Consider the following 23,951-nt stretch of genomic DNA (forward strand, 5'->3'; position numbering starts at 1 on the left):
AGAAAATATTTGGCTCTCCAAGTACCACCATAATGACCAACATTAAAATACAGTAGCGTAGTAGGCCTAATTATTCAGCTACAGCTATGCACAGTTCAAAAATGAGGCAGTTTTATTCCTAATAAGAATATTTATTATTGTCGGCCACTTTAAACATTGTAAATACAGTTTTTTACGTACAGGTAAAAAAAAACTTAAACGATTAAATTAAAATGTACTGTACCTAAAAGTTAAATAAAAACTGTACTGTACTTAAATGTCAAGTAAAAAAATGCACAGTACTTGATAAAAAAAATTAACACGGGCATCATTTAGCCAGCTTGCAAACTTTTTAAAAGTGTTTTAAAGTGCCCCTATTATGGATTTTTGAAAATTACCTTTCATGCAGTGTGTAACACAGCTCTAAGTGAATGAAAACATCCTGCAAAGTTTTAAATTTCAAAGTGCACCGCAAGAAAGAGTTGACTCTGAATCATTGAAACGAGTCGTTTTTAAAACGAGTCCCAAGCAGTTTCATGTTGATGTCAACATGAAACATTAGCATATTGCCCACCCACTTGTTGTTCTTTTCGCGTTGGTCTGAATGAAAATGCAAAGCCATTCTTTGCCACTAGGTGTCACTTTTGGAGCGGTAAAAATAGCTGTTTCCCCGGTAACGCCGTACACAAAGCAGCACTGCTCTTACAAACACTGCTTTATCAGGCATTACAGGACAATCGGACCAATCACCTGTAAGGCCTCTGCGAATATCGCACAAATGAACGATTGAATCTCCGCATTCCACCGGAAAAACTAAGGACTCTCCTCCCCAGCTATCTACGGTCGTAAAGAAGATCAATGATCAACAGGGCACCTAATTGTCTGGACCTGCTTCCGGTCAAGGCCTGGTCCTTATCCCTTAGGGGGGATCTGAACTGCTTAAACCCTAACTCAAACTAGGATACAAACTATCTTTGTTTTACGGGCTTTCAGGGACCAGATGTGCAGTGTAACGTTGACCGGCTTCAGCATAAATAAACCAGCTAATAAACAACAGAACGAAGAACATGGTATCTGGAAATGTTCCAGCGACAGACTCGCCCAGACCCCATGACCGTTTAACACATAAATGTATAATCCCGTCAACAAAAGAGACAATTTTATAGCTCCATGTCCGAGCGAGAAGAATGGCAGACATACACTCGTGACATGGGCATGACCTCAGGACACCTCCCCTTTTCCCCCTGCATTCCAAAAAAAAGGGACGAATCCTTTTACTACTTCCTGTCACAGACAAAGAAACAGAACTTACACAGACAATTCATAAGACAATCATTTAAAATCATTTAAAGTATCGGAGCAATATACTCCCAAATAATATGCTTTCTGTTTGATGTGTTATTGAAACCATGATATCTTAATCTTTGCCTTATAACTTTTCCTTTTAGTTATTACGATTACTGTGTATGCAAAATACCTGTTGTTTGAGCTTGAATGAAAGCTTATTTTATGTGAGAAACTTTGGTATGAATGAGAAGTGAGAAGTATGTACAATACTCGCATTAGGAAACTTTATAAAAGTATCAACCAAATCTTCGCAAAGATTTTTCTCCACATAATAAATTGGAGCCTCTTGTTAATGTATGCACGCTCCGCCTTGCAAGAAGTCGATTGGAAGATCGCGCCGTGGGACGGACTTAGGCCGCGGATCAAAACCCCAATGCAAGACAGACTCCAGTGCTTGCTTGCTTGCCTCTTCGCTTTTTGCCGTGTTACAAGCACTCCAACTTGTGCTCACACGCTTACCATCAAAGCGACTGGTCATCTAAAACTCAAACACTTCAGTTGAAACTTCGTGATCGTCAGAGATCTTCAAAGAACTTAAAGTCTTGCAAACTTAGACTGTCTCAGAAGAACCGCCAGAGGCTCCTCTGCGTCATCAAGTAACCAACCAATCCAACGAGGGCTCTCCCAAAGGGACACCATCCTGACGTCATCTCAGTAACCAATAGCGAATCGTTTGAGAGTCGTTGAGCAAGTAAAGTAAAAATAAATGCATATTATAAGACAATGAAAGTGTTTTTTGACCTTGCATGCATGTCAACCTGTTGTTGGGGACTCCCAAAACCAAAATATGAACCTTTCATTACCCATAATAGGGGCACTTTAACATTAATTTATATTTAATTAAGTGATTCCTCTGCGTACCACTAGTGGTCGCGATTAATTGCATCCAAAATAAACGTTTTTGTTCATATAATATATGTGTGTGTACTGTGCATATTTATTATGTATATATAAATACAAACATATGCATGTATATATTTAAGAATAATATGTAATGTAATGTTTATATATAATATAAATTATATGAATATAAATATATACATGTAAATACATGTAAATATTTTCAAAATATATTCTGTATGTGTGTGTCTTTATATATACATAATAAATATACACAGTACACACATATATTGAGTAAACAAAAACTTTTATTTTGGATGCGATTAATCACGATTAATCGTTTGACAGCACTAGTGAAAATATATTATGTTTGATGATATATGATGCCTGATGTTTGGCTCTAAGCAATTATTTTATTTTATTTTATTTTGGAATGAAGAAATAAAATACTTGTCTGCAATAGATCAAATAAACTTACAGTCTCCAAGTAGACATTTATTTGTATTTTGTTTTATTTTATTGCATTGAATTATTTTATATTTCATATTTTATTTATTTATTTGTTTAGTTTAATAATATTTTTTTTGTTTAATAATAATGTGGTGTCCCATGATCATTTGTCTATAATTTCTTGGCCTACATGTATCAGCCTATTTTGCAATTCCAATAACATTAAACATTAAATTTATCAGCCAATACTAATATATCTTGTGTCACTAATCATAAGGTTTTGCTCAATCTTGTCATGCAACTCGAGTGCTGCTGTAAAATAAATTTAATTGTGTAAATTCTTCATCCCTGCTCATCAAATATTAATCTTTCTTTGTAGGCCCCTCACATTTCTCCAATTCGCCTAATTCTGTGCGACGACTGACTCCTCCCCCTCCTCGCTCCGCCTCCGACTCTGAAGTCCCTCTCACTGACTCCATGCCATTATCGCGCAGCTCTTTAACCCCGCCCTCTCCAGCGCTAGTGCGCTCCTCATTGGTCCAGAGCACCAGCTTCCTGGATTCTGTTCCTGTCACTCTCACGCTAGAGCCACGCGATTGGATGAGTTCAGAGGAAGGAGGGACAGTACTCAGTCCCAGAGTAAAATCAGAGGAGAAAGAACAGCCTCCTGCGCTGAGGGGGTATGAGGTGGAGCTGAAGAGGAAGCCAGGTGAAGGCTTTGGATTTGTTATCGCCTCTCAGGATGTAGAGAATGTCAAAGGTGAGTTTTTGTAATGCATCAACACCATGCAGTAACCTGTTGCTAAATATGCTACATATTCCCTGAGTTTTGTATTAAACATATAAGGTAGAATTAACTTAGTTTTTTAAAGTCCAGCCTGCAACGACCCCTTGATCTTTCTGAATAATTTCATGTGTCCTCTGTATATTAATAAAAATCTATGTCCATTTGTAATATTTGTCCAATACAGGAAAAAGAGCAAAACTGACATGAAACCAGATTTCATTCACCCCCAATGGAAAGCATGTTTAAAAAGTCTGAATCACTCCCCCATCCCCTATATAGTGCACTATGTGCTATTTGCCATATATAACATAATAAATGTGTGAACAAGCAACAGATTTAAAGGGATAGTTCACCCAAAAATGAAAAGTCTGTCATTAATTAACGACCCTCATGTCGTTCCAAACCTGCAAGATCTTCGTTCATCTTCGCAACAGAAATTAAGATATTTTTTATGAATTCCGAGAGCTTTCTGACCCTCTCATAGACAGCAAGGATTATGTACTTATGTACACGGATACATTGTTTACGTTCAGATCAAAGCGTAAACAACATAAACAATGTATCTGCGTACATATGTTGCATACATTGTTTACGTATGTGATACTCTCCAAAATGGCGCTATAGGGTGACGCGGAGGAGACGAATTGTTGAATAAAGTAGTTATTTTTGTTTTCTTTGAGCACAAAAAGTATTCTCATAGCTTCGTAAAATTACGGTTGAACCACTAATGTCACATGGATTATTTTAATGATGTCCTTGCTACGTTTCTGAGCCTTGATCATGTAAGGATCCTTGCTGTCTATGGGAGGGTCAGAGAGCTCTCAGATTTCATCAAAAATATCTTAATTTGTGTTCCGAAGATAAACGAAGGTCTTACAGGTTTGGAACGACATGAGGGTGCGTAATTAATGACAGAATTTTCATTTTTGGGTGAACTATCCCTTTAAGCCATGGTTTTAGTGTCTTTTATAGTGTAAGAGGTTGGAGGCTTCAGATCCTAGAAAGCTTTTGATTGGTCAGAAAATCTGATGAGAAGCTGAAGTGCAGAATGCTGTCATAAAAATTGTTGATCTGTATCGTCAGAAGTGAGAGACTGTAAGTTTTCAATGCTTAATGTTTTGGAGCACACTAGTTTACAGATATCTCATGACATTTTTTTACACTAAAAAATGCTGGGTTAAAAAGGGACAACCCCAGCTATTGGGTTGTTTTGACCCAGCGGTTTGGTTGTTTTATTTAACCCAGCATTTTTTAGAGTGTACAAAAAACAGAAACAAAAGTTTGATTTCATGGGGTCTTTAAAGTGGCTGTAGACTGTTATATGCATAATTGGGCTTATTCAGTGGCAGCTGTATTAGGTTGACTGACTGACAGTGAGACAGAGGCCTGCCAACAGTCAGGCCCGGATACATGCAGCCCTCCTTCCCCTCCCACTCTCCCCTACCTAAGCCCACAATGACCTCATTTTGCTCAGTGTTCCTTTGGTTTTTATTGAGGCCATGGCATCACTAAGAGCTTGAGCATCTAAAAAATTGCCTGTCCCCAATGTCACAGCTGTTTCCATGCATATCAATATCTCAGATGCTTCGATTCTGTATGACTTGATTTCATAATCTTTTTGGGAGTGTGTGCTGTCTTGATGTTTTACACACCCCTCAGAGTCTAAGTTACAATGAGAGTTAACATGAGATTATATATATGGAATAAATAAAAATTAATCTGGTATTATATTATTGTGCCATTAACATAGAAAGCCTATATTGTTTTGGCCTGAGCTGTGGCCTATTGGTTGTGCGTACACATGTACTGTACATACATGGCTGGATGTTATAGGCTCAATCTGTCCATCTTGAGACTGTGATGTCTGATGAAACACTGGGTGTGTGTGTGTTTGTATGTACGGCTGTGCAGAGGAGCATGAAATACCATCAAAACATGCTGTATGATGACTGTAGAGCTATGTAAAAATCAGAAATGGTGTCGGTTTAAAAATGTCAAGGGAGACACTGGGAGACTGATAAAAAGAGAGAGAATTATGTCAGCAAGCAAAACACGAGTTACAAGATCAATGAATCAATAAGAGTGATTATACTAGTTGTACTGTACTGTATTGTACTGTAGCATTTCTTTGTTTTCTTTTTTTGTTTGTGTGTGTGTGTGTGTGTGTGTGTGTGTGTGCAATTTAATGCTTTTATGTCATTTTGAAGTTAGACCCAATCCATATTTACTTACATGGGAAAGTATGTGCAGTATTTTCCTTAAAAATTCACCTTTTGTGTTCCACAGAAGAAAAAAGTCATGAAGGTTTGAAATGACATAAGGATAAGGATAAATACTAACATAATTTAAATTTAATTTTTTTTAATACCCCTATTATTACATGAACTATTCTCACGGTGCACCAGTGCTGTCGTATGCACTGCGCTGATACAGCATTAATTTCAATCACTCAAACGCTTTTTTTATTGGCATGACCAGCATGCATCAGCAATGCCAAAGTCAGATTACACACTTATGTGCATGTAGGTCTCTCTCTCTCTCTCTCTCGCTGTCTTTCCCTGATCGGCACACCCCCCGTTCTGCAGTGGTCCATGGATTAAATCGTCCGTCTCATTCGCTCTCTTATCGCCCCTCCTCTTATCTCCATCTCTCTGTCTTTATTCCCTCCTTTTCTCTGCTTGTCCACCCCTCCCTCCCTCCCTCTCATTCACCGACTCCAGATGCCAAAGGAAAATGAACCCGTTACAGTAAGCTACTCGCTCGCACGGCGAGACAGAGGCTCGTTCTGTTTTGTTTTCATTTGCTTGTTTGTTTGTTTATGCCCTCCATTCGTTTTCTCATTATGACCCTTTCGCGTGATCGCTCTCACATGTGTTGGGATTTAAACGGAGTGTGATCCGGGACCGGGATCCTGCCTCCACACACACACACTAATACACACACACACATCAAGCCATGCTGGAGAGACTGCAGTCTGCCTTGAAAAGTGTGAAGGACTCTAAACGTAAATATGTATTTATTTTTCTTGAGTTTTCATCCCTTATTTCTTAAACTGATATCCAGCTTGCTGTCATATTTCTGTTAGGAGAATGTTAGTAGTGATGCAGATGTTTTTAATGGCAGAGATATTTAGTGCTTTACAGTATGTGATTATTATGAGATTTAATAGGTTCTATGGCCTGTTAATTTTAACTGTGATATCTGCAGTGTGTTTATGTATGTTTGGGTATAGATATGTGTTCATATGTTAAGGAATAATTTATACAGTTTATTAGGGGATAGAAAGATCATTCGCTCAGTATAAAAACAAGTAAAGTTATTGGAAATACCCCCACCATGACAGAAAAACAAAGTTTTGTGTATGTAAAAATCTGATCCTTATGTATAGAAACTAATTACTCAACAGCAATATATTTGTATGATTTTATGGTTGTTTTGTGACGTTTTTCTGTGTTTTTGACTTGCCAAAATTAGTTTGGTTGGCTTTTGCTGTCAGAAATTTGTTCTTGAGGCCCAAGGTGTGATTGAAACAGACAGCACTAGACCACAAAATACACACTTATGCACATATTATTGTGACAGTGGAAAAGCCCCCTGCGTTTTCTGCTCCCAGCTTCAGGTACTGCATTGTAGCTAAATCAATAGCACATCTGCAGAACATCTTCTGTTCATTAACTAGCAAGATAAGTGAGATCCTTGTCTCATTCATGCCAGTTCTTATTCATACATCTACTTCAGTTGTGACAAAGTAATATGTTTTAGACAATCATTGCAGTAACTGAATTCTGAGGCTTGTAATCTTTAATTATATTTTGCTATTATTGCCTCATAAGCGTTTGATGAGTAATGTATTTCTTTGACAGACTGCTTTTTTCCAATCGGTTACGGTTCCAAGTTTGCTGACTCTGTCAGAAATGTTTTGTGTATGTTTCTTACAGGTTATGCACATGTTCCTCATGTCATGAGTGATTAGATTTTTAGTGCTTTAGTGGTTGTTAAATGTGTATTGAATATCTTATTTCACTGAAATACATCAAACTATGTAGGTAATTTGAATTGCAAACAACATTTTATGTTGACTAATGTAGCAGTTATGCCAACATAAACATGTAGTTATCTACAACAGCATTGTTAGTCAGTTATTAACAGTTGTCAGTATTTCTACAGCCATAGCTTTTACATATATATTGTTAGATCCAGTCTTGGTGGTACTGGGAAAAATTGCTGCTGCAGTGCAACATGGGTTCATAATGAGCATCAGACACACTCTCTATGTCTTTCTCTTGTCCCTCTCAGTCTCTCTCTTGTATTTTAGTATGCAGCGCTGGTCTTCTGAAGTGAACGGTGTTACAGTGCCAGCCAGTGCATTTCAGCAGCTGTGGAGCACTTTTATTATTGAGATGAAGATGTACAAAGACTGCTACTATATTAGAAACTTCCATCGGTGTCACTTAAAGGCCACCCTGTTTGTATCACTGCACTCGTCTGTGTTTCAGACAGACTTGTCAGTCTGTGTAGTGGTTATTTTTCAGCGACACTTTCTGCAGGTCATATAGTTAGACAGTAGGTGGCGACAAGTGACTGTGTTTATGAGTGAATGAGTCACTAATTCATTCAGCTGATTTGTTTGAAAACACTGGTTTACTCAGGAACTAAATAAGTCACTGTTTTATGAGTCATTGAATCATTCACACAGTTGATTTTTTTTTCAAAAAGACTAGTTCACTCCAGAAGGAAACGCCACTACTGTGTCTTGCTTGGCAACTCAAGAGTTCATTTACTTTTGAATTTGTTTGGAACTGTTTAGGTTGGCGGAGCAAATCAAAGTAACTGCTAATATTGCATCTACATTGTGTTTAAAACATTGTGTCTACAGTTGCTCATTGTTAACTTTTTTGAAAATTGGTCTGAATATCAGCAAAGCTGTGATTACCTCATGTCCAATACCTACAGCCAAATCAAGCATTTGATTGACAGAAATCTGTATTGAGCAGAAAGATTCATCAATATTTTTGCTCCATTTTCCTGGAACGATCTAAATTGTGCATATGTATATCTGCTAAAAGTGAATTTTATCAATGGTTTGGAGTGTTTTAACATAAAGATGGCCTAACATGCATGGACTAAAAGTCAGGTCTCTTATGTGAATAAGAAGTATCTTGTGCTGTTCACATGGTTCAGCTTAACTCCATAACTTGCATGCCTGTATAAAGGTGGTCCAGTGTTTTCCAGGATATCAAGACTAATTGTATGTGCCTGTGTCTTAAATTGTGGCCCATTTGTCGGCATTAGTGTAGGAAAGCATATGCCGACAATACTTCAAACCTAATCTATGAGGATATATGATGTTATGCTTTATTTGTGTGCAAAACATTTGTTTACATTGTTATAATTTTTTATCAAAGCAGATCTCAACAGAGCATCATTCTTAAAGGGATAGTACACCCAAAATGAAAATTCTGTCACCATCATATTCTTTCAAACCTGTGTGTGTTTCTTTCTTCTGTTGAGCACAAAAGAGAAGATATTCTGAAGAATGTTGGTAACCAAATAGTTGTCTGTAGCCATTGACTTCCATAGTATGGAAAAAAAAAATACTATGGTCAGTGGTTACTAACATTCTTGTCTGATGAAGAGTCACATGGCTCGAAATATTACTTTTGGTGAGAACATTCTAATACTTCCTACTGGAGCTATAGAGTGTCTCCTTTTGCTTCCTTTTTGTTATCAATGTTCTTCAAAATATCTTATGTGTGTTTAAAAGAAGAAAGAAAATCATACAGGTTTGGAACAACTTGAGGGTGAGTAAATATGGAATACAAAATACAGTTTATTGTCTGGTAATGGTTATTTATAGTTGGTACATTTTCCCATTTCACTCGCCATTGGCATTAACATCAAAAGTACATTTTGGACTCTGACTGTAATGCAAGTTTGTTTATAGCTGAATGATTTTGTGCTTTGCATGCAGGTTGGGTTTTCTGGGTCTGATGGCCTATATAATGACTGACTCAATAGAACAGCTGCTTCAACTGAAAGAGTAGCAAAAGATGGGGGATGGAGGGATTGAAGAGAGAGGAAATGTAAAGAAATGAGTGAAAAAAGATAGGTGGCATGAGATAAAAGGAAGGAAAGTGAAGGGCAAGAGTGTGGGCAATAAGAAGGAGAGGCTAAACAGTTGAAAGATAAAAGTTTTAAGAGGTTAAAGAAGGTTGTTAATAATTCATGTACATTGTCTTAGCAACAGTGATTCAGAACAAATGTAAATGTGGTCTGCTCTTTATACACACTCACACACATACATCAGCTGTCTCATTCAGCACTCAAGTGTTTCCGGAGGCTGAATATGTATGAGTCACGCTGGATGCGGCATTGTGTGAAACTAATGATTTTCAGTGACAGACGTGATTACGACTGTCCTCCGCTCATTTTGTAACTCCACTCGTCTGTTTTTCTCAGCTTCACACCTTCTCATATTGAAAGGACTTTTATTCTTTGCTATTTATTAATTTAGTGGTTTGTCACATAACAGATCCAACAATAAACATGTTTTTTTCTGACCACAAAAATACATTTTAATTTAGAAATATATATTTTATGTGTCATAAAGTATATTTAATAAGCAGTTTACAAAAACTAAGGTATTACTAGATTTTATAATTAAAATGATAATTATTATAATTTTCAACCCATTGAACTGAAAATTCCATTCTTTGACCATAAAATAACACAGTTCATGATCTAAACAGATTTGAAAGAATAATTATTTAATAAAAAGTGACATGAGCAAATCAAGTTAATTTAAAATTTTCAATCATTGCCTTTTTCTTCCTGAACACATATATTGAATATTCTTAAAATTATGCATGAGAAATACGCACACGCACACACACAACTAATAATAATATTAATCATAATAATAATAATAATAATATAAACATATTAATTTATTTGTGAACAAGATATATACTGTTCAAAATTTGGGGTGGTAAGATTTTTTTTAAATATTAAAAAATAAGTTCTCTTATGTTCACCAAGACTGAATTTATTTGATAAAAAATACAGTAAAAACAGTAATATTGTGAAATATTATTACAATGTCAAATAACGGTTTTCTATTTTAATACATTTTAAAATTATGTTTATTTCTGTGACTGTCATTACTCCAGTCTTCAGTGTCACATGATTTTTCAGAATTTTAATAAGCTGATTTGGTGGTCTAGAAACATTTCTTATTGTTATCACTGTTAATAAGAGTTGTAATATTTTTTATGGAAACCATGATTTATTTGAAATCGAAATCTTTTGTAATGCCTTTACTGTCACTTTTGATCAATTTAATATCTCTTGATGGAAAAAAAGTAATATTTTTTATGAAAAATCTTCTGACCCCAAAATTTCAGAGAGTAGTGTACATATATTAGTAAATGAAAATAATTTCTAAAAAAAGAAGAAGCTCAAAACAGTTTTATTGCCAGTTAGAAGTATTTTGGGCTGGTAAATTTTCTTAGTTTAACGTGGCACACACATGTTGTAGAAGATTATGTATTTAACTATGGTTACACCTTAAACAGGTTTTAATTCATTACAGCACATGGAATTGGGTGCTTTCCATGTTTTTGTGCATTTTAGAAAAGTATTGTAATTTATTATAACTGGTTATATTCAAACATCTGATTGTAAGCTGTAATATGAATGCATTATACTGTATATAGGCTCTACATAAAGAGCTACTGCATCATTCTGATCCATAGTGACTTATTTTTATTAGAGGAACAGTCCCTCCAGAGGAATCAGGAGTAAGTGCTTTACTCACGGGCAGATTTGTGATGGGAACTCCAAGCTCTTTTCTCTTCTTATATTGTCCATTATGGGATTTGAGCCTTTGGGTTTACCAGCCTGGACATTTAACCTCTAAAATGCCTCCCTATCCCCAAAAAGCCAGATTTCATAAACATGAGCAACCATGATCACAATTAATCTACATATGATAACCCATATAATTAACGTATAAGTCTTAAAGGTACAGTCTTAAAGTTACACATTATAATGTGTAGAACGTGGATACTTAAAGGGGTCATATGATGCGATTTCAATTTTTCCTTTCTCTTTGGAGTGTTACAAGCTCTTCCAGACTGTTAATCAGGCAACATTAAAAGTCAAATGGTACTTGGATTGTCATTAACATTATGGTCTCAGTCAAATCGTGTTTTGAGTAAGAGCAGGATCTGTAATGCATAACACCTCCTAGGCAGATCTTACACTGGCATCAGCCCAGCCGAGTAATTGAATGTCATGTTAAACCAAGACGCTAATGCTAGCTCTTACAGAATGATATCCCCTCAGGCAGGGAGTATGGAGGGAAATCAAAAGGTTTAGCATGAATTTTTCCCTTTGAGCTAAACCGAGTCAGCATTAAACATCAATGAAGATTTCTGTTTCTCCACACACTGCTTACAGAGGTTCGTCCACAAGAAAAGAAAGAGAGATGTATGTGGGCATGTGAACATTTGTGTCTCCAACAATGTGTGCGTGAGTTTGTTTCTAAGTAGGTCGGCACTGTTCTCGTTAATGGCGCACACTAATGGAGACAGGCAGATTGACTTCAGGGACAAAAATGTGGACTCACAAGGTCATTTCCCTATAGTGTCTCCACGTGACTTTTGGATTATTATTGCTCTATGTGTTCACAGAACATTACCCCTTACTAACTGTTTAAAGAAACTTCAAGTTTAAACTCAACAGCTGGTTCAGTTTTAATGGAGACCACATTTTGCAAACTACAATGGTAACAAATGTAGATACATATGTTCAGATAGTCTCGGAAGGTTGGAAACACTTTTTAATTGGATTATTCAATACTGTTAAGCATCCCAGGATGCAGCTCATAAGGGTTGGTTGTTTGTATGTCCAGAGCTACACAAAAAACAAGTACTTAGAGAAAACTCAAATTTAAGTCTGTTTGTTCCTTTGTTGCTACATACCCATAGGCCTATTGGCATTTGTGTTGTTTCATTGTTGAAATTACAATGATAAAATGTAGAAATAGAAAAAAAATATTTTTGATTTTATTTTGTCTGATTTTTTGCTTGTGTTGGGTTGGATTGATTTTGTTTTGTTTTTTTTTGTTTTTTTGTCCCATATGCATTTGTGTGGTTTCATTGTTAAAATTACTATTACAAAGAAGTAGAAATAGAAAAAAAAAAAATAAGTTGATGTTTCTGTTTTTTGTTTTGTCTGGTTCTTATTTTGTTTGTGTTGGTTTTCTTTTGTTTCTTTTGTTTTGTTTTTTGTAAGCAGATAAAATCAAGGATCGTTTTTCCAAACATTCTCCTCTTTTTCATGCTGAACTGAAATCATCAGTATTTTCTAATGTACATCATAATGTACATAAACCATGTAAAATTCTTTAAGATTTCACTTGAAGCATGTCAGAGATTTAGAGCTTTGAAAACAGTATAATAACAGCCAACATACTTTTTAACAGCTTAAAACATAAAAACAGTTAATAGTTATCAGTATTGGTCAAATATTCATAGTATTTTTTTCAGTTCATATGAATTGGAAGCTAGTCAGATTTCTGGGAACCTTAATGAAGACATTTCAAGTAAACGGTTACAATGACATTTTAAAGTCTTTTTTTCTGCAGAATGTCTCATTTCTGTATTTCAGCTCCAGTTCAGATGTCTGTAATCTCTTATCTGTCTGTAATCCCTGACATCATATCAGCACCTTTAATGGACTGATGACTGTGATTTTAATGAATGTAAGGATTTGTGTTAAATCTGCATTGATATTCTGCCTGCGAGCTGCGTCACAGGTTTCTGTAGGTCACATTCAGTGAGAGGATCTGCATCAGCTACAGAATCTCTGATTCAGCCATGTATTAATGATAGATGCCTTTAAAAGCCACCCTGGAAAGAGTTTGACATTGAGCGAGAGAGAGAGAGAGAGTAACTTTTTTCCAGCCACTCTGATGAATAATTTCCCTCTATCTTTCTCTCGCAATTTTTCTCTCTGTCCCATTTGAATCCCTCCCACTTTACTCTTTCCACCCTCCATTCATCCATCATCTCTCCCGTTGCTCTCCAGAGGGAGAAATCTCCAAAGAGGTTTCTTTATCTGCTTTGCCTTAGATAATCCATCTTTATTCCTAACTGTGTGTGTTTTTGTGCAAGTATTTGGTAACTGTTCGCTGTGCGCTTAGGGGTTGTTTATTTAAAGGATTCAATGTGATTTTTCTGCGCTTTCTTTTTTCTTTTAGTCTGTCTCATATATACTCAGTGAAAGGACAGTGTACCTGAGATATAATTATTGACTGATAAAAACTACCAAGCAGTACCCTAGCAACACATTGCCAACCGCTCTTGCATTGCAACATAGTATTGCTGTGGCAAGTTTTGTACAATCAACACTCAGAATGTTAAATGAATGGCATTTATCGAAATCTCCAAAGAGGTTTCTTTATCTGCTTTGCCTTAGATAATCCATCTTTATTCCTAACTGTGTGTGTTTTTGTGCAAGTATTTGGTAACTGTTCGCTGTGCGCTTAGGGGTTGTTTATTTAAATTTTTCTTTTAGTCTGTCTCATATATACTCAGTGAAAGGACAGTGTGCCTGAGATATAATTATTGACTGATAAAAACTACCAAGCAGTACCCTAGCAACACATTGCCAACCGCTCTTGCATTGCAACATAGTATTGCTGTGGCAAGTTTTGTACAATCAACACTCAGAATGTTAAATGAATGGCATTTATCTCTCTTTGTTCTGCAGCAGCATCTCTGCTGCCTCACAGGTTTGTGACGGTACGCAGAGGCAGCCCGGCGGCATGCAGCGGTCAGATCAGGCCTGGAGATCGTCTGGAGGCCGTGGATGGGAGATCGGTGGTGAATTTACCTCACAGAGACCTGGCACAGATACTGAGGAGAGCTGGAAACACACTCCGCTTGACCATCGTGCCTCGCGCCAGTGCTCGTAAGTAGATTATTACATACACCTGAGCTGATCAGTTGTAATTTTTTTTTAAGAAATAGTATTATTTGTTTAAAAAATATATTCAATTCTATAAAAAGGAGCAATATAAAGCATTATAACAAAAACAACATTATAACTTAACTCAGGAACTCCGACTCAGGCAATCTTTTCTAATAGACAGCAAATTTTGTTTAGAAGAAGGTTGAAGGTTGGCAACACTTGACTTTTTTATTGGATGAGACGATCCAGATGATGGAGGGAAAAAAAGGCAACAAGTATTTAGCATAAATGTGAATTCCTTCAATCCTATCTATCTATCTATCTATCTATCTATCTATCTATCTATCTGTCTGTCTGTCTGTCTGTCTGTCATAATCCCCATACTTGCATTTGTGTAGTTTCATTGTTTATATAATGACTATTATAATAAAAAAATAGTAATAGAAAAAAATAAGCTAGTGTTATTTTTGTGTTTTGTTTGTCTGATTAGGCCAATGTTGAATACAATATAATTTCCCCAACATTCTCCTCTTTTGATAACTAAAGTTATCTATTTTTATCTATTTTTAATGTACATCATAATATTTCACTGGAAGCTTGTAAGCGATTTTAAGATTTTTAATAGCAGTCAGCATGCTGTTTAGTGGCATTAAATATAAAAAAAGATACATCAGTATATGGGCTGATCCTTTTTACTTGTTTAAAGAAATATTTTTTTTTACTTGTTTTTAAATGAGCCATAGACAACATTATAGCAAAAAGCATCCTAATATGCTTCTCTCATCAGATTCCTCAGAGCGAGCAGAAAATGACACTGATCATAAGAACAGGAAAGCTCACAGGTCAAAACCAAAGGTGAGCAATTAATTTACCCTTCAATATACGTAAGCTTTGTGGCAAAATAATGATAAAGAATAACTCTTTTCCTCTTTTCTTTTCTTTTTTCCCCTCTATGAAACACAAAGCAGGACGCCACGCGGTACTACAGTGTGGAACTGGAGAGGGGGCCCACTGGATTCGGCTTCAGTCTTAGAGGAGGGAGTGAATATAACATGGGCCTCTATGTGCTGGGACTGATGGAGGGAGGACCGGCCTCACGCAGCCACAAAATACAGGTGTACATGTGTGGCTTTGATCTAGATATACTTTTGGTGATAAACGTATACAAAAATGCCTGAAATAACACTTTTAGACAAGTGTAAAGGGACTAAATAATAAAAATGGAGGGTTTTTAGGTTAGGGTTTGTCTGTAGTAATTATAGTTAGCTCAAGAACAATAGAAGTCAAGAGGACGTCCTCTTATAGATATTAGCAGGTGTGTTAGAGGCTAAAAATGTTGCTTTTTTGGGACCTCAAGTGCTATACAGTCAGGGGCGCATTAATGCACGGGCTTCAAGGGGCTGAAGCCCAGGGGTCTACACTGGAAAGGGGGCCCACTGGCTGCAGGGAAATTATATTTTTTGAATAATTATTTATATGGGAGTTTGCAGCAGTGACAACAGCGTTCTGTAAACAAACTCACACACTCATTTTCAGTGACGCACTGGTTGTAGTAGCCTATATAGTGAATGGCTCAGTTTAGGTTCCCCCCACACAGTTTGTATAGTTGGTATGTTCCACGTGTTCCATCGATATACTGTAAGCGGAATGTACAATGCGTTCGCTAGTAAATAACCGCAGCACGAGAGTATGTTTATGTCAACACGCAGATTAACAGAAACACAACACTGCTGTGTGAATAGAAAACTGGACCGGACAACGTTCTGTAACGTCATACAGTGAGAGTTCAGTAACTTGCTTGGATGTAATCTGTGTGTTCGTGTAGTTTTTGATCTACTGATGATGAATAATTAATATTTTGTGTGATTTATGGTGTTTAAATCATACCTTAAATTCATACAAAGTTTTGATGGCATTTTCCTTTCATATTACCTCCGTATAATGCCCGTAATAACGTAGTGTTTACTTTATGTAACGGCTAAATAATTCTGCTGTTCCACAAGCGCCACCTTGTGGCAAAAAGTGAATTTGCATATTCGCTTATATTCACATTTTATGCAGAACAGTGTTGTGAATGTTAACTGGCATATTAACAAGACAAAAAACGAAATTTGACAAATAATTGTTAGGAAGCTTAAAAAAAGAAAAACAAAAGAGGTTTTCTGGGGTCGGGGGGCCTACTGTAATGCTGTAGCCCAGGGGCCTTTGGTTATCTTAAGGCGCCCCTGTATACAGTATAAATATTTTACCAGATTTTTATATTCTCTTCAGAAATAGTGAGTGATTCAAGCCTCACCTTCACATCTTTGAGATTTCTAAGCTATATTATCATAAACTACTGTTCAAAAGTTTGGGGTCTATAAGATTTTTTTAATGTTTGAAAGTGTTCTCACCAAGGCTGCATATTTGATAAAAAAAAAAAATACAGTAAAACAGTAATGTTGTTATAATTTTCAGCATCATTACTTCAGTGTCACATGATCCTTCAGAAATCATTCTAATATGCCGATTTGATCCTCAAGAAACATTTTTTTTATATCAATGTTTAAAACAGTTGTGCTGCTATTGATATAATATGATGTTTGTTCCCTGTAAAAATCATGTCAGTAAGACAGCTGTGGCTGATTTCTGTGGTAATTGTGTATGTTGCAGGTGAGTGATCAGTTGGTGGAGATCAATGGAGACGGTACAGCAGGAATGACTCACAGTCAGGCTGTGGAGCAGATCAGGACCGGAGGAAGCAGGATACACCTCGTGTTCAAAAGAGGAAATGGATACGTCCCTGACTACGGTAAGACAACAGGTCAGAGATCAGCTGAACATCACTTTATCATACATCATCTAAAACATGAGATGGTCATAATCGCATTGCTTCTAGGATCAGTTTGCTATAATGAATTCTATTATGGCTTATCAGATATCAAATAACATAATATGTTTATGTACAAGGCAATAAGCCATGTAAAGTTTTACGGAATAGTGGTTTAACCATGTGTCATTATGTGGCTTCTTTATTGCTTTTTCTTTGTAGATGTAGACTTGCATATAGAATGTGAACGAATTGAATGAATGGTGTGGTTAAAAGTGATTATATATTTATGGCTTCAAATGTGGCTCATCCAGTCAAATTGAGTCAGCTTTTAATATTTATAATGGTTGTTTTATCACTGCCGCTGTACAGATATTGAATATGTCATCAGTCTTTGGCTACTTATGAAAATGTATTTCTCTTGATCTATTAGCTTTCTAACAGCTGTTCTCTGCTTTCTTATTTGGACTTTTTCCTTTGATTTCATATCTTTGATATTCCTTATCCACTTTCATTAACATACTATTTTATGTTCACTTCTGCTAATTTGTTTTTGATTTTGGGTCATCTCATTTGGTTTGTCCTTCATCCTTATTTTTATCTCGTTGTTTTCTTTTGATTTCCGTCTTCTTTGATCTTCCATTGTCTTTATTTCCTATGAACCATTTTTTATCCTAACTTCCATGAGGGAAACCTTTTAACCTCTTCACCTCTCGTAACGCTTTATTTTCATTCTTTCGGCCTTCCCTCTTTCTCTTCCTCCTCCTTCTCCTCCTTTAGTGGAGCTCTCCAGTCTCTCTCTCTGTATGACCAACTCCAAGCTGGGCGAACCGTGTTTCTATGTGATTGGAACGACAGAAAATACGCGGTTGGTAGCTGTTCCTGTTAGTTCTTCATTTTACTGTTTCTCTACATCTCTCTCATATTTCTCTGTCGTCTAAATGTCTTTGACTGTGCTTGCTGGTCTCCCCTGTCGTATGTTGATAATACACCAAGAGTCACTGTGATGTCAACCTGTTTGTGATGCAGTAGAACAGGAGAGGTAATGGGTTAAAAAACAGCTGGTAATGTTTGTTGGTAATTCCAGATGTTGATAGATCAAAATAATTGTCATCGATTAAATGATTTGTTTAGAAAAAAATTAGTGTATATACTGTATATGGGACTGTCAACTGATTTAAAAATGTAATCAAATTAATGATATGATTATAAACCAACCAAATGAACATAATTAAGAGACATGTTATTTTGACAGACAATTAAATCATGCCAAACATGCTTTGCATTTTGAGGAGACGTCAGGCTTCAGTTGCTCCGATATGAGAGGAGAATTCCTTACAGAACAGAATGATGATAAGGGGACATGATTAAATGTGTTCATTTTATGATTACATTATATTATTTCTTTCAAAATGTCCATTCATTTTCAGTGCAGCTAGCTCCTTGATTAATGTGAGAAAACAAAATATGATGCAGAGATGTCTTTTGATGTCCCTCTCATTAGCATTTTTAATTGGTGCTTTCTATTTCATACCAGTTTATCTTAAATAATATCTTGGTAGTTTATCTTGGTAATTCAGTTCTGCCACAACTGAGACTGCAAATGGCTTCTCTATTGTTAATCATCTAATTTGGAACAATTAAAAATGAGTTTGTTCTTAATTATATTAATCAATTATATTAGTCATTTGCCTATTAAATTGTCCTGCTAAGATTCTGACTATTCCAAGGGTTTAGGAAGTGTTTAACTATATAAATATCAACAGTGTTAAACATACTTAAAATATGTTAACCTTGGTAGCCCTAATTATTTTATTTGCTTTTACTGTAATTGTAAACAGATTTAATTTTTTGTATGTTTGTATGTTTTTTTTTATTGTAGAGTATGAAATACTTTATTTCATATAATTAAGTGGTTCATTATTAGCATTTCAAACAGACACTTTTGCATTTCAAAGCTTCTTAGCTTTTAGTTTTAATGAGTTAGCCACAGCTTTAAATGTGAAGCACATGGCACATTCAGAATAACCTCAAAGTCCTCACTAAAGAGGGTGACAAAAGACCCGAGTGAAACACTTGAAGTACTTTGGAACATTGGTTGTGAATGGTTTTCAAAACTCTCTAAACCATAATTGACTTTCCATTTCACTTGAACTAGAGTTGCTGAAATATTTTCCCATATAAATCCTGTCTTGTTTTCTAAAATCTGTAACAAAAGCAGTGAGCTATTTGTAACAATGTTTGTGAATGTTTAAGAAATGTCATATGTATACATCGTTAAAAAAATAAATAAAATACAGCGAGTTACCAAGACAACAATTTTAATTTTCATTAAGTGTAACTTGATATAATAACTAAAATTAATACTGAAACAAAAGTTTATAAAAAATGGTATAGACATATTTTAAACAACAAAAACTATTAAAAATGACAAAAACACAACAACATTAATAAAACGTAAAAATTTCAATAAAACGAAAAATTTAAAACATTAGTAACTCTACTAGTATCTCAGTGATACTAAGGGGGCATGTACACAAGACTGTTTTCAACTTTTTTATGTGTTTTGGCTTTTCATTTACATGACAATGACAGGATCTGAAAAAACAAACTTTTGAAAACAGGGTTCAAAGTGCAAGTTTGACATCATATGTATTATGTGTTCAATCTATAGGTACAGAATGTGCGTAGTGTTTCTTTACAAAATTGACATCACCAACTACTGGCCTGGCATGAATAATACAGTGTTTTTAATCATATTTGGGAATCCATGTGAACAGAAATTGTTTTGACTATGTTGTCCTCTGTACTCTAAACTTTTCAAAAATGCAAAGTGAAGATGTTTCCATTTTTAGAACATTGTTGTTGTTTAAAAGTACCCTGAAATAACAATGGCCGCTATGAACTGTCATTGTATGAAAAATATCTATATGAAGATTCCTTAAAAATTCAGTTGTTTTCTATGGAAAAGCAAGTTTAGAATGTAATAATGTTGCATAATTGGGTGAGTAAATGATGGCTGTTCATTTTTGGATGAACTATCCCTTTAATATTCTCTCTTGTCTCTTAACCATCATCTGTCTCTAACGTTTCACTCTCAGACCGTGATCACGTCACAGCCGTCTCCTCCTCACCCCAGGCCCTGCAGTCGGGTTTGGCTACAGTGAGCCGTCGCCGAACTCAACAGGATGCCACATCCAGTGTTCAAAAACCAGGGAAGATCAACCGAGAGCGGAGAGAACAGAGGGAGAAGGGAAGTGACGGAGGAGACCGCGAGAGCCCTGACAGTCTCGAGGGCGGCAGTCAGGGCAGGGGGCGGAGGTCGAGAGACGAAAGGAGGAGACGAAGGCCACAGAGCTTGTCTAGAAACACAGGACATAGTGAGGAAAACGTGGAGGGAAGGGCTGAAAGAGTTGGGAAAGAGAAGGACAAAGGCAATGAGAGAAGAGAAGACAGGTCAAGACGGAGCAAGAGCGAGGAGAGGGTGAGACGGGTGGAGAGAAAGAGGGAAAAAGACGAAAGCAAGAACACACAAACTATCAATAACCAGAGACTTCCTGAGCCTAAACTGCAGTGGGAGGAAGACAACGAGGAGGACGAGTGGGAAAGAGAGACAGAACAAGAGTGGATGAGAGAGAGAGAAAGGCTGAAAGACAAAGAATGGGAGAGGGAGGAGAGAAAATCGCTTACTTCAGAGAGCGACAAGGAATGGGAAAGAGAAAAGGAGGCGAATAAGGAAGTGCTTGAGTGGGAGCTGAACAAAAAAACTGAACGAGGGATTCCAGACGAATTGAATGTAGAGCGACAAAGTGAAAACAGGGCAGAAATGAGTTTCCGTAATCGTCTGCCTTATTTGGGCGTCCGTGTGCTGCCTTCGGAAATTCAGCCCCGCCCACTTCAACCGTTATCTGGCCTTTCATTGGAGCAGCCAGTAGTAGGCTCTGAATTCAATCGAACCCCATTTGCTTTTCTTACATCTGCGCCGTCCGAATACGCAGAGTCCGAATCAGGAGCTAGTGTGTCTGAGTGTAGCATTTCTGCAGCCAGTATCTCTGGTCTCTCAATGTATCTGAATGAAAACCTTACCTTGAAAACCACACAAAGGGCCCCAGGGCCTCAACTTCCAGGCCCCTGGCTCAAACCCAGCCCACAGAGGCTCATTAGAGAGGTTGAGAAAGGTGGAGGAACAGAAACATGATTTATGTTGTAAAGGCAACAATCACTATTGCTTATACTTAGGTTTAAAGTCGCGGAAGTAGCGACAAACTTTCGTATTTGTGGCATATATCTGATTAAAATGGATTTTCGAAAAGAAAGAAATGTAGGACAGGGACTTGGTAAAATATGTTGGTAGTTGATTGGATGGAGGCAGATCTGAATATGAATTTGCAGCTGATTGTAAGAAAGGGGCGGAGCTTAAGTGGACGAAATCTAGTATACGTCACCAGTAGCAGCAATATTGACAATTAACCATTTTTTACCCGCAAAATTCCACCGAAATTTTGCTAATGTGACTGCGCCTAAAGAGTATGCTTTTTTTTACTTGGTCAGTAAGCAATTTACATAAATTTACATTTAGCAGGAACTTTTATCCAAGGTGACCTAAAAATGCCAAACAATATTCATAGTACACAGTGCCAAGTATGAAGTAGTTTAATGCAGAACCATCCAGAACATGCTTGGAAACACCATTGCAACCATCCACAGCAATGGAGCATCATGGTGGTGAGTTTTACACAGGGAAACATCACTTAGAGGACATTATTATATTTTTGTTTTTTCCTGCACATTTAAGCAGTTTTTGAACACTCCCACTCCAGCTTGCTCTCTCAAGTCTTTCTCTCTTCTTCTCTTCCACTTTGTCCTCCATAATGAAAGTCTGCAGTTATCAACACAACATCTTTTACTTTTGTGCCAGACTGTTTGTATAGTATGTCGACTTTGTATGCAACAAAACTATCATGTGAAGGGCCAAATATTCTCGTTATCTTTCATGCTAGCTTGAGTCCAGTTTTAACCTTTAGCACAGCCATTTTTCTCTTCAGTTCTGCTGTTTGAACTCTCTTTAATCTTATACAATGCTCCATAATACAAAATTTTGAGTGATAGTTTAGCCCAAGATTTAATGTTTGAAACATTAACTTTGAATAATTTGTGCAACATTATGAAATAAGTATTATCCAGATCTCTGCTAAACAGTTTTTGAAGGATGATTGCGTAAATTAGCATTCTTGTGAATGATGTGTGTACAGTTTGTAAACACTGTTAAGAGGAGATATATTTGTCACGCTCCCAAGAGTCCCCTGAAACCATTATGCTTTATTTTTATGCATTTGTTCATAAATTATTATATTCATTTTGTGCCCTCTGGGTCTCTGACATCTCAGGGAGCAGAAATATAAACTCTTAAGTTTTTGTTTTTTAGTACGCCCCCTATACACCCTCAAAGTGACCCTTACTGCTGCCTTGGTAGCGAAAGACTCCTCCTGTCTGCTGACCTTGGCATCTGTGACCTCAGAAATCTCAATTAAATTCAAATTAAATGTCACATGATTCATATTTTTAAAGGTTTTGCTTCTGACATGGTTGTATGCCATTTAAAGGGAATATAATATATTGACCCATAACACATTTCTTGCAGCAATCAAAGTATGATTAACACAAATACAAAGATTAACTCTCACTCCAACTTCTTCAAAGAGAAATTACAGTATATATGAATTTCAGATGAAGTATCTGTGAAAACTTTAAATGAGATTTAACTATGAAACATGAAGTGTAATTTATAGAAAGAACAAAGTAATACTTCATGAAATGGTTCTCGTACTGCTCTTGGCAGGTTTGACCTCGTCAACCAAAAAGGACAATGTTTGTACTGAAAATATAAACTGGAGTTTGCATTATTGAGTGGCGTTGTGCCAAGCCTGCAAAACCTCTTTAGTTTAATGCACCCAGGGTCTTTATCTTTATTGATGAAAGCTTGTTAGTAAACATGAGAGAGAGGTTGACTGTATTATGCTCTTGTTAACTGTAGCTTGTTAACTGTAGATATACTGATGATATTTTAGCATTTAACCTAAAAACTGTGCCTAATACTTATTTTCCTTGATTCATTTTTGGCTGATCATTAAGTTCCTAATCTGTCATCAAACCAAAACACCACCCAAAATGGTTCATTCTGTGTGTCATACTCTCTACCAGAATATACGCACTTATAAACTATGCATAAGATGTTGCCATTTTAACCCACAGCAGATAATCGGGACAGCAGTGTAATCTGTGCAGCCCCAGCAGGTCTGGGATCAGTTTGTTGAAGTCAGTCTGGTGTTGGTGGTCCACACATCTTTAAACATATCATAATATTCTTGAGCCAATGCCACACTAACAAGTTCAACACCTCTATATTTATTACATGTTCAGTCTGAAAGGTCCATTTTAGAGTCTCACATTGTCTTTATGTCCATACTAATGTCTATGGCCATATGTACCAATTGTAAATATAAATAAATATAAATATATTATAATTATATATACATATAATATGTTTCTATTATGATTATATTGTTATAATCCATTGTAACCCAAATGCAGGTAACAAATTATATAAGAGTTATAATAAAGATTAATGTATCTACCTGAGATCAGTTGTGGCCTGGAGTGCTTTTTCTTGCTTCCTTGCTTGTGTGTGTGTGTGTGTGTGTGTGTGTGCGCGCGCAGTGCTACTACATGCGGATGTAATTTCTGCCCTGAGCAGTAGATGAC

The 23,951-nt window shown here is 36.4% G+C and overlaps 1 protein-coding gene across 1 annotated transcript in view; it reads left to right on the top strand.

The window, feature by feature from the left end:
- magixb (MAGI family member, X-linked b) overlaps positions 1 to 23,673 on the top strand; it is a 100,443-nt gene extending 76,770 nt beyond the window's left edge. Inside the window, exons 13-18 of the mRNA XM_016561644.1 lie at positions 2,996 to 3,376; positions 14,180 to 14,380; positions 15,168 to 15,235; positions 15,346 to 15,495; positions 17,033 to 17,171; positions 20,291 to 23,673. Of these exons, the coding sequence (XP_016417130.1) occupies positions 2,996 to 3,376; positions 14,180 to 14,380; positions 15,168 to 15,235; positions 15,346 to 15,495; positions 17,033 to 17,171; positions 20,291 to 21,387 (2,036 nt within the window). The 3' untranslated portion in view covers positions 21,388 to 23,673. The remainder of the gene's footprint in view (positions 1 to 2,995; positions 3,377 to 14,179; positions 14,381 to 15,167; positions 15,236 to 15,345; positions 15,496 to 17,032; positions 17,172 to 20,290) is intronic.
- The last annotated feature ends 278 nt before the right edge of the window (positions 23,674 to 23,951 follow it).

Source organism: Sinocyclocheilus rhinocerous, unplaced genomic scaffold (genome assembly GCF_001515625.1).
Source record: "Sinocyclocheilus rhinocerous isolate Xijiao unplaced genomic scaffold, SAMN03320098_v1.1 scaffold559, whole genome shotgun sequence".
Classification (NCBI taxonomy): Eukaryota; Metazoa; Chordata; class Actinopteri; order Cypriniformes; family Cyprinidae; genus Sinocyclocheilus; species Sinocyclocheilus rhinocerous.